The sequence below is a fragment of the Equus asinus genome, chromosome 21, assembly GCF_041296235.1.
Source record: "Equus asinus isolate D_3611 breed Donkey chromosome 21, EquAss-T2T_v2, whole genome shotgun sequence".
In the NCBI taxonomy this organism is placed as follows: domain Eukaryota; kingdom Metazoa; phylum Chordata; class Mammalia; order Perissodactyla; family Equidae; genus Equus; species Equus asinus.
Window position 1 is genome coordinate 79,552,092 of NC_091810.1, and position 19,577 is coordinate 79,571,668.

General features: G+C 45.4%; 1 protein-coding gene across 8 annotated transcripts in view; it reads right to left on the bottom strand.

Moving 5' to 3' along the window:
* Positions 1-19,577, bottom strand: part of CPNE4 (copine 4) — a 523,946-nt gene that overhangs the window by 442,828 nt on the left and 61,541 nt on the right. Inside the window, exon 1 of one of the 8 annotated variants that reach the window (XM_014857992.3) lies at positions 17,620-17,809. The exons of 6 other annotated variants lie outside the window; for them this stretch is intronic. In XM_014857992.3, coding sequence (XP_014713478.3) covers positions 17,620-17,672 — 53 coding nt within the window. In that variant the 5' untranslated portion in view covers positions 17,673-17,809. Of the gene's footprint in view, positions 1-14,746; positions 15,194-17,619; positions 17,810-19,577 lie in introns of those variants that run through there. One more of the 8 variants, XM_070493187.1, reaches the window with a different exon arrangement.

The following is a 19,577-nucleotide window of genomic DNA, read 5'->3' on the forward strand; positions in this document are numbered from 1 at the left end:
GTCCCCACCAGCCTTGCAGCCTGTGTCTGCTAGTGATGGCAAAGGCAGGCCATTTAAGCTTGTGACACTTCATTAAGCACATACCCACCGCCATCACAGCTCTAAATTAAAGTAAACCAATTCCAAATGAGCAAGCCTTGGAAATGGTCTCCCTTCTGTCTACCCAAACATACTCCACAGAAATAAAATGAGCAGTTTTAGAGGAGGTTACGGTTTTAACACACCACATCATTGTCCTGAAACTTAAAATATTGCTGGAAGAATAACCAGGGATATATGTGAAAAATTTAAGTAAGCCCTAATACAGCACTGCTGGGGCACGAAGAGTGATTCAATTGCTACAGAATAAAATGAAGCCTAGAAAAATCGGGGCGATGCACTTGAGCAAGCACCGAAACACGAAATAATAGGAAAATCTGCTTTATCACTTTATTTTTAAAAAGCCGTTAGCAGACTCTGCAGCTGTTAATCACTGCTCGCATATGGCATGGCTGTCACCTTTATGAATCATGTTTTATCTTGACAAGATTGTCCTTTATTACCTCTCCTTTTGCACATTCCTAAGGAGTTGTGAAACAAGAAAATAGGAAAAGCTCTGAGGCTGTCAGTGCCAAGACGAACATTTACAAATAAAGCAAGCAAGAAAGTCTGTTGAAGTTTTACGTTAGGTCCAACGCGGTGAAGCGGTATATCAGCATCTTCATTTCCAAGCTACAGAAACGGTGCCATCTCTTACTAAGAGGAACTTCTACTCTAAAACTTTGTCCTAAGTGCAAATGACATCTTCTATGCCCTATGTACTAAGTAGCAGAAATATTCCTATAGCTGTTGTTTTAGAAGGATTTAAATAAATTTGACTCAGAGTAATAGACACAGTATTGCATCAGTCGGTAACGGAATACAGCTGAAAAATAAATTTGATGAATCAAGGTAAATATGCATTAATTGGGACATATGAAGATACACTTTTAAGGGAATAAAGGAGATTTACAGTCACATACATACGATTTGTTCACTTACGTTAAAAAACAGAACAACAGAGGCAACCAATATGAAACTCATGGGTCGGGAAAACTTTCCTAATGCTCTCACTTGACACAATGATGCCACTTTACTGAACCACAGCGTTAGCCAAACTTCAGCCCATCAATACACAATCCCTCTGCTTCCAGGCCTAAGGCTAATGGCTTTCAGAAATTCTAGGAATTAGGAGCTCTCAGAAAGTAAGAGCCTAGAATGGAACAAATTCTGCTCCTCAGCCAGGAGGACCAGACAGTCTGTTCGTGCAGCATGCCCTCCACCCACGGAGCTTAAAGGTACGAGGAGTCAGAACGTGGCACAAGCTGCATCGTGCCAGGGTCGGCCCGCTTTGTCCCTCCTACCCTTCTCTTCCCAAATGAAAGAAAGTGGTCTGGGTCCTGCACGTGGAAGTCAAGAGCTTGTGAGTGGGCTTTTCCCCTCCCCAGCCCCTGGCTGTTCACAGTCCCACTTGCTCTCAGTCCCCTCTCCTGCCACAGTGCAGAAGTAACTCACCACCAATGGCAGGCAGGACAGGCGGTTCTGTCTGAACCCCAGAACTCCGGAGACTGGAATGCCAGAGAGGGAAACTCGGGCACAGCCTGGGACGCGGATGTGGAGGCTGAGGCTCTGCTCACATCTCAGCAGAGACAGTGTGTCACCCTCCCAAATGAATGAATTAATAAATGATAATCCCATGGTCAAATCTGTGGAGCTGAGCAGATGGAAACCCTGGCTATCTCCTCAGGAAAGGGGACAGTGGGAACTCCAGTTCCTAAAGGGGAGCATAGCATAGGTTTTGAATCAGGAGTCGGCTTCCCAAATCACACCACAGAGCACGAGGCTTCTCCCAGGATGAGACAGCTCATATTTCTCCCTGGGAGTGGAAGACAGTAAGAGCCAGGAGATTGCCATCATCTCTCCCTCCTTCCATCCCCCACCAAGGAATCAGTCCATAGCTCTCCATCTCTCTGTAGAGTAATTTCAGAAACCAGTAGAAGTGTGATTTCCACCTCTGATTTTGGTACATGAGCGAAGGGACCTTCAGCACATCTGGCACCTGTCCAAGATCACACCAAGAGCCGCTGAACACACACAATAAACTTATTCTTCAACCCCATCTCCACGAAGCAACTCAGAACAAGCACCAAGCATAACTCTGATGCTCTCAACTCTTAAATTCCCTTGTTTCTCTTGATAAGACACTTGATAACACTGTGACAGCAGATGGTCATGCTTTTTGACCCTGCTTAATAATTCCGGCTGATGCTAAATGAGCATGACTGGTGGTGGGGACTCAAGAGACTGTGGGCCGTCACTTTGGCAGAGTGGGGTGGGAGGCAGCAAGGGAGTTTCACCTCCTCTTTCTCTAATACTCTGCAGAACAGTCATGCAAGAAGGATCCCCAGAGATCAAATCAGAGACTTTGGTTTTATGAATGGGGAAATGAAACCCAGACTATAAATCATTCATCTACAAATACACAATCATTCATCCCACACACACCTACTGTGTGCAAGATCCTCAACGCATAGCAACAAAATTCTATCAATTAGATATTTGACTTATAGTCCGTATTTCAGAATAACATTGCCTTAGATTTTTGGAAATCTATGCATCCTTCCTATCTGGAGATGGCCAAACAGAAATATGCTAGTGCAGGAATTGGCAAACTTTTTCTGTAAAAAGCAAGATAGCAGGCTTTGTGGGCCATACGCTCTTATTTGCAACTCCTCAGCTCTGCCTTTGGAGTGTGAAAGCAGCTATAGGCAATAACAGATGTGACTGCGTTACAATAAAACTTTATTTACAAAAAAGTCTGCATGCTGGATTGGGCCCCTGGGCTGTATTTTGCTGACCCCTGCCCCAGTGGATCTCATTCGACAAGGACCTTTTTTGGGCTGCAGATGTCAAGTTTATCTTAATCACCTCTTATTTCATCTCAAGCCTCCCTTAGATTCATAGAAGTTAAGAAATAAAATAAAGGAAAAATCACAGAATGAGGAACTTAGTGAACCTTATAACCAGCTATTACAAGCACTCATAAAACACAGGGAAGGAATGGGGATCATAAACAGAACTGTGCCTGCCCATCCAAGCAAAGAGGGGCAGGAGTGTCCACTGAAGTAACCAAGCACTGAGCCTCCCTAATTGAATGCTACCTCTTCTCCCCAGCTCAGGGAAGATGATGTTCCCATGATATCAGGCAGATTCCCATCATTCTGTCCCCATAGAAAATAACTCCCATCCATTCCTGCTGGAGGCAATTCTAAGCTGGGCTGATTAGCTTGGTGGGCAGGCTGGACACAGGGCAGACAAGAAGGATCAGTCAGCAGGTCTGGTCTTCCCTGAGCCCATTCCCTGGGCAGGGTGTGGGTGAGGAACAGGGGCCCAGCTCCCTTCCCCACTTGGGGATGCTTTAGAGAAAAGGGGTTCTCAAAAGTGGCCCCAGTAATCTGCAAAATCCACTTCGAGTGACAGTGTGTGCTACTGACATGAGCCCCTAGAGTCAGAAATGGAGAATTATGGGCAAGAAGCTCCCAACTTAGAAACAGCACAAGAAACTCAGCTAAAAGTGTTCCCAGGGGATGGCCCCTCATGAGACGCATCACCGACTCCCATTTTACGAGGCCGTGAAAAGGCCATGTGATTTGCTGGTACAATTACCTCTGCCTTGCCTTCCCACAACCGCTTCTCTCCAGAAAGCTATTTCCTCAAAAGGGTTATGGACCCCTAGCACAATGTGCCCTGTACAGAGATGCTATGCGAAGGAACCCATGTGGCCTCAGATCAACCAAGAGATGCTTCACGTCAAATCTCAGCTTTTAATGAAGATGACAAATGATCATCTAGCATCACACTTTTTTGCTTTGTTTTGGCTATGGCATGTGCCTATGGGACACCAAACACCTGGATAAAACTTTTAAAAGTTGCAACGTGAACCAGTGACCCAGACGTCTGGTGTCAAAAAGACCAAACAGTTGGATGACCAGTGGATCCCCTCTTTCGAACTTCTCACCCAAGGATCCTCCTCATCTGAGTAATCCCACTAACCTGGCTGCAGCCTCCCACTTAGGTCATCGGTTTCTACAGAAATAAAAGGAGATTTGAATTCATTGCTCATCCACTGAGAACCACATTGAGTTATGTCAGCTCCAATTTGGTTGATTTTACTCCGCGAAACTTAACGATGCCATGAAGCATTCAGAGGCAGCCGGAGCATCAGCGTCTGAGCAACCACAGACTATTACACACCAAAGGAAAATATCTACTAGGACTTCTCATTCCCGCTAGATAATGAATAAAAATGATGGGAAAGGGCACTACTTTGGTCGTTAGCCCACGATTAAACGTGATTGAGCTGCCAGCATCACATAAAAGCCTAATCGTTCATCTATTTCTTTCTGTAAGGAGGCAGCAGGAGTTCCCCAGCCGCTGCTTCCTCGGGCTTCCCTTGCGATGGCGTGCGCCCTGAGGAGCCCTGAAGGCAGTACACGTCACAGACTTTTATGAACTGTATCCTTTTAAATACCCTGGGCTGGGACTGAGATCCTTCGATGAAGAACGAAGCACCACATCTTAGTTTGTTCTGTGATTGGAAGTTTAACTGTTGCTTTTCCTTATCATAAATACACATACATAAAAATTGAAAAAGGCAATTCCAAAGCAGGTCGGTCTTCTCTTTAGGACGTCACCATCATTAGAAATGCAGGCTAAGGCTGAAGAGAGGCCACCGTGCTTCAAAACAAATGTTTAGGAGGAGATGAGAAGTGTCTCATCTTCGATGGCTACAAAATCATGAACACAAACGAGGGCTCAGCACCTGGGGAAGATGGTCCTATCAGCGGCACAGCTTAGAGCCGCAGTTCTCAGGGGGAAGCACTTTGTTTTAATTTCTAATACAGTAAATGTTGATAGATCTAACCCAAATAAACAAAATCTCTTTGGGGGTCTTTAATAATTTTTGACAGTGTAGAGGGGCCCTGAGATCAAAAAGTCTGAGAACTCCTGGTTTAGTGGAAGGACTACATTTTGGAGTAAAATGGTTTTTAAGTTTGTTCTGCCTCCTCCGTCTCCCACCAGCTGTTTAACCTTAGCCAGGTTACTTAGCCTCTCTGGTCTTCATTTTCTATGGATCAGACTAATCAACCTTATAATTATGTACTCAAGCATGGTTCCCTGCTGAAATATAATATCCAGGAGGTCAGGATTATGTCTGTGGTGTTCATTCCATATCCCCAGAGCCTAGCACAGCACATCGCATGACACATGATAGGGTCTCAATAAATAATCATGAATTGATTGGCAGGGTGGTTGTGAGAATTAAACAGGATAATATGGGTGAAGTGCCCGGTAGGTACCTGGCACACGGCAAATGTCACAGAAGCTCAGTAAATGTCAGATCTCTTCCTTCACGAAAGCTGTTCTCAGTGATACCACACAGGAGAGAAAATGCATGGTTTGTCTGTATAAAGCGAATATTTAAGGCACCGATTTTCAAAGTGTGGTCCCCAAACCAGCAGCATCAGCATCACCTGGGAACTTGTCAGAGATACAGATTATTTGGCCCCAACGCTAGACCCACTGACTCAGAAACTCCGGAGGTGGGCCCAGCAATCTGGGCTGTGAGAAGCCCTCCAGAAGCTTCTGATTCGTGCTCAGGTGTGAGAATTAAGGCTTGCATGGGGCTCCCATGTTTACGGAAAACAGCGTAATTTATGCCAGCAGCATTTTGGATTTGGATAGCAGAGAGCACCCGCTATCTTATCTATCGCTGGCTGCCGAGAATCTTTGGACAAAGGTAGGAGAGACACAAAATCAAATACAATAAACGTCTGTTGCTGGGCCTTGCAGGGCAGAGTGATCGAGTCTGTATTCCAGCTGTGTATCTGCGGCCAGTGCTAAACATAATTTGCATTTAAAATAAAGCTGGAACCAGCAGGAACAGAGGAAGTTTTTATCTTAGAAGAACCCCAGCATAACCCGTGAGTCATTTTGTGGCTAGGCAGAAAATCTGCGGGTGGGAAGAGAGTGGGGAGGGGAGAAGGAAGGTAAATGGTTATGTCAGTAGCTGCAGAAAGCACACATTTTATTGCCGAGTTCTATCATACTTTCATAAACACACTCCTTCTAGTTTTCACAACTCCCTTGCAACACAGGAGACCACTGCCATTAGGGTAATTACTCAGAAGCTCTAAGCTTTGAGGGACACCGCCAGCCAATAATAGTTACAATCTGAGTAATTTCCACAGGCCCGCAATACCATGGCACTTGGGATGCTTCGGATGTGCACTGTATCTTTCGAGGCTGCCAGCGATCCCAGGGCACAGGCGCTATCCTTATTCTCATTTCACATCTGGAGAAACGGAGCTTCAAGAGCTGAAGGAGAGCTGAGATTCAAACCCCTGAAGCCTGACACAAAATTTATGCCCTTCGCTCCTAAGTCTCCCTACCGATACACAACACGGAGTACAGCTTTGCAAATATAACGGAGCACATTTTAGGTAAGGGCTGTGACTCAAAGTTAACGCGTAAAGTAAAACTCCCACGTAGTCACAATAATCCTTGAAAAAAGTCCCATATGCTGTTCGTCAAGTTCAGTACACATTCTGTTACATATACAACACTGTACAGTAATATATCTTATTCACACATTATTTTACGTATAATTAATATAACTAATTGTATATTTAAAATATATTAAAACTATTTTATATAATTAATATCATTAATGCACACATTAATTTAGATTATAGACTATAGAGCAAACAATCAAGATATAATAAGAATATTTTTAATAAATGAGAGAAGGTGTAGAGTTGATTTTGAGTATGTTAAAGGTACACTGCAGCCACCCACCAACCTGGCCCGGATGCAGGACACACGCTGAGAGAATGGGCACACGCACAGGGCGACAGAGGGAGGACTCGACGTACCGGAAGGTTCTAGGTACCCGGGAGTCATATCAAGAAATGCACTGCACTGTACAGATGCCACCTGGAAAAGCTCGTGACACGTCCGGGGCATGGGCACACCCACACACGGTGACGTTACAGGCAGGTGCGAGAGCAGAGCCAGGCCATGAGGGCACGGAGAAAAAGAGGATCCGAGCCTTCTTGAGGGGAGCAGAAGTAGAAGGAATGGGTAAGAAACAAAGATAATGTGAAACACGGATTTGAGAAAAACACCTTGGTCTTGGAATCGGGGAGGGGCACCCTAGATTTGAGTCCTCTTCATCCCCAGCTGCTAGCTGGCATTGACCCAATTGTGTATAAACCTGGACTAATAACATATAACCCGCAGAACATGTATTTGTAGTGATTGTACATGTGTTTACCTTTATATAGTGGAATATTTTATTTTTTCTGCAAGATAAATATGTATTATCCTAAATAAATTAAAATCACTTTTTGACAAGTACTGTACTCCTTTTAAATCTTCTCTGGGAAGAACAGAGAGCAGGAGTGGGAGAGGAAGGAAAACCAACACCTAGCACACACCTACAATGCAGGTCCTCTGCTACCTTATATAGTTTTATTCCTATTTTTACAAATGAGGAAATAAGGCTCAGAGAGGTTTAGTAATTTTCCAAAAGCCAAACAGCTAATGAGTGGCAGAGCCAGGCCTTGAACCAAGTCTGTTTACCTTCAAAGCTTAAACCCTTATCATAACAAAACTCAACAAATATTTATTTGTCTTCATCAAATTGTACTGCAACCTAGTGATTTCTTAGCACATTCCCGAATAAGAGTGAGGAAGAAAGAAACAGCATTGTCATGCAATCAGTGACAGTTTTTTGAGCGACTGCTAGATGCCTGGCCCTGTTTGGGGTTCAACAGTGAACAAGACAGGGAGAGTCCTGCTGTCGTGAAGCACGTGGTGAGGAGGAGAGGCAGGTGTGGCATGGGCCAGGACAGGGCGGGGGAACCTCTGTCTTACCCTAACTCAACCGCCAACCAGCCTGGTGAGCGACTTCACCTTGCTGGACCTCCACTTCCTCACCTGGAAAATGGGAGGGGTGCGCCCAATTTATGGGATTGCCCAGCATCCACATTCTCTGATTCAATAAGAAGCATTTATTTTCCTGTCTCTTTAAAATTCAATCAGGCCATGAGCTGTGATCAAAGTTATTAGGTGGCCCCAAAATCAAACTGTTTCCACCCTTTTCCTCTTATCAGGCCTCTCCTCCAACATGATTCACAATCAGAGTTATAGAATTTAAGGATTTGCACCCAGCAAAGGAGTTCCAGCCACAGCCTCTGAGGAGCTTTGCTGTCTACCCGGCCAGATGCAGTGGACACACACGGCCCAAGGTGCCCTTCCCTGACTTCACATCAACACGATCTCAGGCACAAACGTCCGTGGCTTTTCCATTTTGTCACTGGAATTTTGGTCTCCAAGTTACTCATTGAAACAACTGCACAAAATACAACAGACATCAAATCAGGCATCCCGTGCTCCGAGTGCCTACTAATAAATTAAAAGGTTTTCTGTCATTTTAATGATAATGATGAAGCATTTCTTTTAACCATGCTACTGCCCTTACTATTTTTCATTTTTGCTGATATTTGTATTGAATACACCTTTCAATATTTTAAAAACAGAATCCTTATTTGGGGTGTCCCAGACTCACTACTTAGTGGAAGGATTTTGTTACGATAATATTTTTATGTTTCCTTTAAAAACCATCTTCCTGTTTAAACGGGTTAAGTCAATTACATAGACATTTATGTTATGATATTGATGAAATTAATATACCCGGGGCAGTGGTACAAGTTGATTGCATTTAAGAAAATCTATTAGCCCTGTTAAATGTATAAACCGAAGTACACACTGAGTGAGAGTCCCCTCCCTCAGAATTACCCTCCATAGACCCCGCTCCTTGAAATAGGGAGATGAAGAAACACTTGAGCGTCAAAAACTTGAGGGACCACTTTCCAGGTTCTCTGAGACAAAACAAATGACTCTGGTGTCTCTTACCCCCATCATTTGTTCATCTCTCCTCACACCCACCACCAGCGGCTTTAACGTTTCTTCTCTGCAGACTCTCCCCTCAAACCCATGACTTCAAAAGACAGGAATTTCACATCTATCCCCAGCGCCTAACAGAGCTTTTGGCATCAAGGCTGTGATCCGTTATCATTCAACAGATGGAGAAATGAGACCCTTCTGCTGAGGGGGAGGGGTGTGGAAACAGGAGGAAGAGGCTCAGATGGAAAGGAAAGGATCAAGTTTGGGGAGAACTACCAAGAGAAAGCGCACAGAAACTAGCAGTTGCCTGCCCGCTAAAATACCAGACACTTTTAAACACGCCACATTCACACCCATTACTAGCCCCATTTTCCAGATGCTAAGACTCACGCAGGTGAAATAGTTCACTCAAAGGCCTGCAGAGTGAAAACTGTAAACCCAAGATTCAAAGCAGGTATTTCCGGATCCAGAGTTCTGCTCCTGGGGAAACAAAGGGCAGTCAGACTCCAGACAGCCTGTCAGCAGAATCCTGAGAGCAGTCAGGCTGTCCAGCCACCAGGCAACCCACCCAGGCACTAGAAACGCCCCACCAGATGCTGAAGGTAAAACATTTTGTCTCCTTTCTGTAGAGAGGCAATTTGGGGTGGCGAGTCAGAGGCCCGAAACCCAATATCTCATACCTGGGCACCTCTTTGGGGTTCCGTCAAACCCCATCTCTGAGCCTGAAGACCGGCTCGTGGTCCCCGAAGGTGGGCTCCGCCGGTGCTCCAGCGCCCTCTAGCGGCCGTCCACTCTAATACCAACTCTCTCCAGCCTTTCCTCCTGCCTCACCAGCCCCCTGGGCAGCCCTCGCCTGGGACCCCTGCCGGCATGATCTTGTTCCTCCTCGCTCTCAAAGCTCAAGGAATTGCCCTACAGAGGCTTGGGATCTCTTGGATAAGGAAGGTCTTTTGGTCAATACACCTTAAACCTGAGAAGGTTTCTAGAATTAACCTGAAATCCTGTATTTTTCCTTTGATGCTTCCAAGGAGAAATGTCTCTAGTTTTCCAAGTAATAAGATACACAAAATTAGAAATATTATATTCTGTGCCGGAGATGGAAAAGCAACATTTTAGAAAGTTTGTTCTTTTTGAATGGACCTTTACTTTAAAACACACTAAAGGATTCCCCTGTGGATTGCTGGAGCTGTAAACACTCAGAAAATCTCTCTGTTTACTTTATTGACAATTGCAACATTTAAAATGGAAAGCTACGATTGTGCATGAGCAATTCTTCTTCACAAAACACGCACATTAACAGGGATAGCCGCAATGACTTTATACAAATTTAATCACATCTATTGGGTAAATATTGCACTGGCTCCAAGAGAGAGCAATGTAAGTCCCAAGCCTGCTCCTCTGAATGCTCTGATGGAGGTGGGAGCCCCCCCCCCCAACCCCGACTTGGTGAAGATTGTCAGTACGCACTGCGCCACAGACTGGCACCACCACAGTAATCGTCTCCAGAGAACTTGAGTCTCTTTATGAGAGGAGTAATCAAGAGGGCTGTTGAATGGGTCCCCCTGCTCTTGAGCAAGTCACCTCTCTGAGGTTCAGTGTCCACATCTGTCAAATTAAACAGCTGGAGTCAATAGATTATCCCCAAGCTCTCTTCCAGTTCTGAGAGTCATAGACTCGAAGTGACGAAGTTGTTCACAGTTCAGAGATGAGCCCAGCACAGGCCAGCTTAGATGAGCTCCCCCACCCCGAGGAGGGTACGAAAATCACAGGACTGGGATAAACTTTCCCAAATAAGTCATCCTTGTCACTTACCACTTTTCAAGACTAGCCATCAGGCCTTCAACATTTACTGAGCTAAAAGATATGGTTCTCAAGAGGCTTTCCCAAGAATACAGCAGCCAAATAAAGGACTGTCAGGGGTTTGCCAATTTATGAAAAACATAACCTGTATATCGTATACATTTAGGAGTTCATAGCCTAAACAGAAAATTCCCCCATAAAGGAGACTTCTAGTACAGAAAAGACTGAAAGTATATGTAGGCATTGTTATGTTTTTATTATGCAGCCACAAGTTTTAGCAGAAATCCACTGGTTGAATGTAATGCTAATTGAGGCCTTTGTCTATTTCAAATAGCATAGAAAAGACAACACATCTTGCCTGACCCATTTATTGAGTTCGATTTTAGACTTACCACCACCTCCACATAAACTCCTTACCCAGACTCCAACCTCCTTAATTTCCATAACACGCTTCCCTCCAAAGAAAAAACATTACAGAATTTTTAGGCCAGCCTGAAAAGAATTAAAGTTCTGTAATCTGTTCTTTACCATCTACCTTCAAACAGGAGAAAGGCAGAGTCAAGTGCAACTCTGTTATTTTATGCTAGAAGGTCAGTTCTAATGCACTATAGGATGGTCTTGAACCATGTGACATTTCATCTTAAATGCATTTTAAATTTTATGTCTTGATATTTCGTGGCTCCAATGTACTGACTACCGTTGCCAAGGAAATAGGACTTTGGGTTACCACATGGATCCAAGGAGGTTTGGTTTTGTTTTGATTTTTAAATATTAACAGGACAAAAATAGAGAAGAAATTTAACCCTTTTCCTCCTCAAAATGCGTAAAATACAGATCCCCCGGACACATCTCCGATTAAAAAATATAAAGACTCATGAAGCAACTTTCCCAACGAGTGTAGAGACTCTCCCAGTCAATGCGCTTGATACCAAGAGCGTACGCTTCTCATTCTTTGCTCTGGATTCAGATCCCCCTGCAAGTGTGGGACACTGACCACACACATTAACCGCTCATCTCCAACATGTGTACCTCCAAACGGAAAAATCCTTTCTTTATGGGAACAAAAGTGGGCATAACAGTCCAGAGTGTTATATGTCAGGGAACTTGGAAAGTGAAGACCGAGAAAGGCATGGTGCAAACCACATAAATACATTCCACTGGGTTCCAAAAGATTCAAATGCAGATGAGGATAAAAGATTGCACCATTAACCCATTTTTTTCTCTGTGGTTATATCTTACAGTAGGTATAATCTTAAGGTTTTCAGTCATGATGGTGGACTCAAATAATCTGATGATGAGAAGAACCAAAGCTTCTATTTTTTGGAATACTACATAAAACTTTTCCGGAAATAGATAACATCTTTGCTTCCTACTAACTGAAATGAAGTATTTTTAAAATCAGAAATCCCCATGCAGCTCATGAAGCACTTTTGTACAAGAGACTTTTTAATTAAAACCCCTAAAAGCAGGGTCTCCTTAAGGCAAACCAATGATTCAAGCAAAATGCCATGTTTGCTACCAGAGATCTGGAGGTAAACACGAAGTCTTTCAAAGTACAACTAAAAAACAACTCACAAACCTCAGAACAACTATCTATAAGGAAACATTTAGAAGGTCTAGGAAAGTGGTTGTCTCATGCTGGGAAGCTCACTAGAACCCCCTCTGTGCTTGCTCCCAATAAAGTATGCTGGGAGTGTGTCTGGAAGAATAAAACGGAGGCTGACCACTCACAGAAAAGGGGTGAGTGTGATGGCCATGAGAATTTTCCATGGTAACTCATGAGTAGACCCTTGGCTCTATGATGAGCAAGCTCTTCTCACCCAACCATTCCAAACCGCCCGGGATTCAACCCCACTCCTGCTATGGACTGACACTTCCTTTTATGTAATGCTCAGGGGAATCCACCTAGTTTTGATGTGGTTTGAGTTTGATCCTGTGAAACCGTCGGAATCTTCCCATCAGAGATAAATGAGGAGATTCTGGCCTTTATTAGTATGCGCTGTTAACACAGGTGTCCTAGCTGTATTTGCCAACCCTCCTTCTATTTTCATCCAGCTCTCTACACGTGAGTACCTTTGACCTACTCTGAGCTCAGACCCCTGATCTGCTGGAGCGGCTTCGTCAACCTTTCTTTAAAAATGGATTGGCAAATAATATGAATTTAACCAGAAGCAGCAGCTCAGTAAGGGAAACGAGAACATCGGAAGTTATCTCATCGCAGCCACAGCCACAGCCATCCTGAGCTCTGTCTTATCTGCTGGGTAACGAAAAGAAATGGGACCTTCCCAAATTTGAAGGGCATCAAATAAAATAAAGTTGTTGCTTACCTCTGGCTCTTGGCGGGATGTGCCAAGCAGTTTAACCAGAGTATCCTAACTACAAAACACGGCCAGGGATTCAAAACACCTGAGCTCTGCGAAAGTTGTTTCTGTTTTTGTTTTGGGGGAGAGGTTGTTTTGACATAAAGCAAAAACAAAACACAAATGTCTTTGAGAATAGGGATTGTTAAGAGCGCAGCAAATGGAACGGGGAGAAAAGTATATTTCATTTGAAGTTAAGGTAGTTTTCCCATAAGAGTAGGGTTTAAGGAGAACCGTTTGAGGAGAACTCTTTTAAATACCTTGGACAGCTCAAAATGCTGTTTTAGGAAACAGAAAACCAAGCGGGCGAAGAACAAGGGCAATGCTTTAAAAATCCTCGGCAATGCAGCAAAAGGATGAAGAGTTGGTTTTGTATATTCTGAACACAGGTGTAAAGGAGCCGAGGCATCTCCTCCCCAAAGGCACTGAAATCCTCGGGCATCAGTGGGTCACTCTGGGAGTGGGGGGAGCGGTCGTCTCAGCTATTGCTCTTGCAAAGTTTCCCAGGGCCCTCACCCCTCCCTACCCAACCTCCACTGCTCAGTCCATCTTTCCCCCCTCCACCTCCGGAACCCCCATGGCGCGCACTTCACGAGTTCGCGCCTATGCAGCCTATGATTTTTTCCCCGGAGCCTGGCAAACTCTGGGACTGGAAACCAGTCTTGCAAGGCCGCTGGGGGGCGCGGTCGGACCTGAAGGGCAGGATGGGAACTGGAGCCTTAAAGTCCACCCACTTCCTACAAGAGGAAGGAGGAGGGCATCTTCCTAAGAGTATTTTTCAGGGTTCAGCCTGCTCCGCACTCGACGGTCATCAATATTCACTTGACTTGGCGCAGACCACCTCCTAATCGTCTTCCTCGATTCCGCCCTAACAATCCTCGGGCATCTGTGATGCCTCACGGGGTCCCGATCTCTTTAGTCTGCTGTGGCTAGAGCTTCAGCGGTTCCTCCAGTCCTATCCCCCGCCCCTGTCCCCCTCGCTACTTTATTTAACAGAGGAAGGAGCGCTGAGGGACTTGGCTGAATCAAGGGACTCGCAAGCTTATCGATTAGTTTTAAGCCCGAGAGCCCCGGACGCAATGAAATATTGGGACCTATTGTAAGGGGGATGGGAGAGAAGGTTGAGAGGCCGAATCCAACCGCAGCTAGGTCAAGCCATTGGATACCGCGACAATTTCCCACAGCGTTCTCACTGCCAGAGGGGAAGCTGCAACTTCAGCCAGGACTTGCTCCCCTCCCCCTCCCCGATTTCGATTTCTACATCAGAAGTGCCCTCCCCCACTTCAGGACTTCCCCGACCAGCCCCTCGGCGGGCGCGCCGCCGTCCCCTCCGCGGGCTTCCTCCCGCCCCACGCGCCCCACCCCACCTGGGCGAGTTGGGCGACTGTCAGAAGGCGAGACGCCCGGGATGAAAGTTCCCTTGGATTAAAGACTATGCTTGTAGCTGCTTCTTGACACAACAGCAGCAATGATAACCAAGCAAATATGAGCGAAAACCAGTGCATCTCAAAAGTTAGTCTTGCTACGCAGCAGCCCCAACAGACTTTGCCATCCTAGCGCCCTAAGAACACAGGAATGCAGAGTTGGCATTTACTTACCTGGGTGTGCCAACCTCGAAGAGTAGAGAGAGAATTCAGCCCGGGACGAGGTCTGTCCCGCCCCCAGGATGCAAAATCCGGCTTTGGAGTGGAGGTGGTTGGTGTTGTAGTTGTGTAGGGGTGTAAGGGGGATCTCACTTCCCTCCCCCCTCGTCCTCTGAGGCCAGTTTAGCAACAGCGGATGGAAAAGATGCTGAAAGGAGAGTTTGGTCTCTCCGGAAACCCTGACTCCATTCTTTGTGATGGGGGCTGGGGACAGGGTGGAAATGTTGGGGGTAGGGGCTCAGCCCTCGGTTAACTCTGAGAGTAAAGTGGAAGGTACTGGGGAAAGAGGGAGGGAGCGGAGAGGACAGAGGGAGGAAGGAAAGGAGGAAGGAAGGAAGAGAAGGGGATGCGAGCGGCTGGCGGGGAGATGGCAGCTTCTCAGAGAGATTTCCACCTTCTGACGAAACCCATGCGCCCAGCAACCCGCGAGATACTAGTTCGGAAACCTCGGCGCGAGCGCCCCCTGGGGGGTTCCGGCGGAGGCGAGCATTGCCCCGGGAACCGAGTCCACGCCCCGCCCCGGACTGGGCGGTGGCGCGCTCCGGGGTCCTGCCGAGTCCACGGTGCGGGATTCCTGCTCCACTCTGTCGCTCACGCCAGGCTCCTGCGGCCGTTTAATTCAGTTCTTCAAGTGCTTGGACCTCATCTCCGCTTCAGGGTAAGGCGGTAATATCGAGGAGGGCGTGGGAGTGATACTTCTTTTTGCACGCATTCAAGGAAACTTCTTGGATGGATACTCAACAGCCACCAAAAATGCTGAAGATATTGCTCGCCTCTGTATCCTCAGTGTCTACAAGAGAGACTGGCATATGGTAGGAGCCTGATAATTATGTTTCAGTAAATAAATGCATGAATAAATGAATGGCCGAGGCTTTTCTTCATCCCATGATGTCTTCCTGAATACATCCACCTCACAAATAAGTCTAAAATAAAGAAATGCTTAGGGAGTACCTATGTTTAAGAAAGATATAAACATGCTGTCTTATGTAAGGGGCAACCACTGCCGCATGTTATGAAGCACTTTAGAAAGTACAGCTTTCCTATTCCAAACTTATTCAAAGGCAAAATCAGACAAATGAGCAACAGAGGGACATGCTGTGCATTTGTCTGATTGTTTCTGCAACAGTAGACGAACTAGACAAGCACATTCTCTCAGCCCATAGGTATCGTCAGAATCACGAACTGGACCTCAGGATCCATAAGGTTCTAACAAGACCTCTCTTCATGGGAAGAGGTTATCAGTGAGGAGATTTCACCACCCACAGAGTTCTCAGTTTCAAAGTGCAGAGAAGGAGAAATAATAGGATGAGAAGCAGGTGCCCACTAATGGTTCTAAAGAGGCAATTAGGAAGATCTTTGAGAGGCGGGCGAAGAGCCTTCAGGAAGAAAAAAATAACACAGTTTTTCTTCCCCCAGGTCACCTCTCAAGACCTTCTGGAGTAAGATAACACTAAACATGGACCCTAGAAAGGATCTTAGGGAGCTGTCGTACACTGAAGCTCCGACGTAAATTCTTTGATTGACTTTGATTGGAAAAACTTGGGTCATATGGTCAAGCACAAGCCAATCCTTGTGGCCTCAGAATATGGGTTTACACCCATGGGCCAGGCCCTCCACAACTCCGGGAGCATTTGGTATGGTCTACAGCACTCCGGGAGCTAGGGTGGAGCCCCACATGATCCACACCTACCGAGAGTGAGACACGGGGGGTGGTTCCCCCCAGGAAAGGAAAGGAAGACCCCAGTCTCCCTACCAGAAAAGGGGGATGGATGCTGGGCAGGCACAGTCAGCTTATGTTTACTAAATATGAAAATACTAAGTCAGGAAATATTTCTTTCAGGTTTAATTAAGCAGTAGCCTTGGAGATGAACTTGAAATTTGAGCTGGACTGAACTTGCAAAGATGAAGGGAAGGAGAGAGAAAGTCATTATGCATTGCCCTGCATTTAATTGTGTCCTCTGAAATTTAAGTTCCATGAAGGCAGGTGATGGTCTGTGTTGTCATCTTGTTCATGACTGTAACCACTATGCCCAGCACGCTGTCTGTCACTTAGCAGGTAGTCAATAAACGTTGGTTAAATAAAATTTTTAAAAATATCTGAGCAATCAGTGAACACAAACCTCTTATTTTATAGCTGTTTATAGCTGAACAGGTACTACTTCCGGGCAATCTGTTTGGCACTCTAACAAACCATCGCCTTTACTTTTCTCAACAACCTGCCCGACTAGGTTTTATTATATCTACAAAAAACCTGGGGTTGGGGTGGTCAGAATGACCAGACCAGGGAACACAACTAGTTAATGGGAGAACAGGGAGTGTTCATTGAAGCAGGCTCTAAAGGAACATCTAAGAATGGCTGGACACGTGAACCCTAGAGCAGAAGGAATAGAGTCAGAGCCCCCAGGGAAGAATCCAGTACAATCCTCTTTGGCCCCCATGTTAAAAGCACAGAAACACAAACTAAACGCTACACCACAACTTGTGACAAATACGGTTTCCCTTGCCAGCAGGCTTCAGCTCCCTAATTAGAAACAAACCGTCGCCTGCAAGCCAGTGTGCAGAACACACGTGCAGCTTTTTGCCAGAAACTTGGATTTTTTTCCCCAAGGCATGACACGGAAGGTAAATTCAAGGAGGCTCTTTGCAGGGCACGAAAGCAGAATTTACTCCCACCTCTCATATGAAATCAACAGCTCATCTCTACAAATGAAGATATACAAGCAGCTAATGAACCATTGTCGCAACCACTACCCCCACAGCAAGTTGCCCACCAGCCATGCTCCCTTCAACCACTGCGAAATCAAAATCCCCTCATCTGTATCACTCACCTCCTTCCAACTCTCCTTTTCATGGATTCTGAGCTGCTGGGTTCTCCAGCCATAGTCAAAATTATCTAAAGCCAAGCCACAGAGTCACGGTGCCACTGGCGTTCCCAAGCCGAGAAGGAGCCTCCAGTTCTGGGTAGATTCACTCACCGGATATCCATTTGATAACATAAGGGGAGGCATCCGTTCAGTGTCCTATGCCAATATGAAAGGGGCCCCACCCATCAGTGTGACAAGTGAAATTCTGGAATGGAGCCAGGGAACAAAAGGGAAGAAATGTGAATTCTTCCCAACGCCGTTGATACCATTTTTTAAGGGTAGCAGATGATGAAGGGGAAAAACAAGCAGAGAGTCAGTGCCCTGCATTACATACCTTGGATCCTTCCCTGAATGAGTCAGGCTGAGCATTTTGCTTTGAAATTGAATTTCTGTTTCCTTTTTTTTCCTCTCTTTGAGTCTGTAGGATGGTTACATACTCAACTCGTCAAGGGGACTGCTGCAAATAACAGGATTTATTTTTGAGGCTTTGGATCAAATAAGAACCTTGAATTTTCCCCCCAGGGTTATATAGTTCAGAAACGGGGAGGGGGTCCATGTGATTTTGAGAATTGACTGATATGTCTTCCTCTGGTGTTTCTGTATATGCCCGAGATGGGTTGTATTACTGGAAAGCAGAGAGGAACGCTTTAAGAAAGCCCTTCTAAGATGCTACGAGTCAAGAGGGAATTGATAGACACATGTTCCAAGCTGATGCAGGAATCACCTCTTCCACTGGCTGTCATTCTGCTGTATGAGGACCCCATATGACCTCTGGTGCCTCTCACATCCATCAGTGAGAGGCTTTACTGAAAAGGGATGCCTTATACTCTTGTCTACCAAGAGGTGGCATCAAAATCCCTCTAGCTTTTCTTCATTGCATTTTAAAAACCATAGGTGGAGAGCATCTTCTGTCTGAGATTTCATGTTGTACCAGGAGTGATGTGTTAAAGGGCACTAACTCAGCGCTCTTATTTCAGAGCAGATTAACCCAGTGATCTCTCAATTAGGCCTCCCGCTCACCCCTCTAAGCCTCAGTTTCCTCATTATGAAAAGAAGGTAGCTGAATGGAACTCCAGCTCTGGGATTCTGCTTTTCAGCCACAGAATGTCTGCCCAGCCACACCATTCCTAATGTTTGTGATAAACTCACTGAGACTCCATTCCTTTGGGTTCAGGGAATGGGAGCATGCAGCTATCACTTTGTTGCAGAGACTGCAATTTGCCTAACTGAGAATCATTTTTGATTGTTTGTTTTTCCTTACTGGGAAAAAAATAATTTTGTGGGAGGTAGCAATGTGCTCAGCCCAAAAGCCGCATTTCCCAGCCTTGCAGATGGGGTAGTCACGTGACAAAGGTCTCGTCCTGCACTAACAGGGTAGCCGCTAGACATACGTAGCTACTTAAATTCAAATTTCTTAAAATTAAGTAAAATTAAAAATTCACGTCCTCAGTCACTCTAGCCACATTTTAAATGCTAATAGTCCCAAGTGGCTAGCAGCTACGTCTTGGATAGTTCAGATACAGAATGGTTCCATCATGGCAGAAGGTTCTGCTGTACATGCTGGTCTAGCTATTGAGATGTCAGCGGAAGTTATAGGGTAGTTTCCATGATAGTCTTAAGAGAGAGGGAGAGACTGACTCAGCTGGCTTGTATTTTTATCCCCTTATCGCCTCCTTTCTTTCTACCTGAAGGAGAAGGTGGGTCAGCCATCATATGACTATGAAGCAGCAAGCATTTGGCAGGGCAAGATAAGCTGAAAGATAGCATGAAGGCAACCACATTATCACCAATTTTATTACAAAAAAATTAAACTATTGGTTGATTCAAGCTGCTATTTTCAGCTTTTTATTACTAACACCCAAACATTTCTAACTGATATACCCTCAGAAAGTTACCTGGACAATTTTCTATTAATGGCTTTG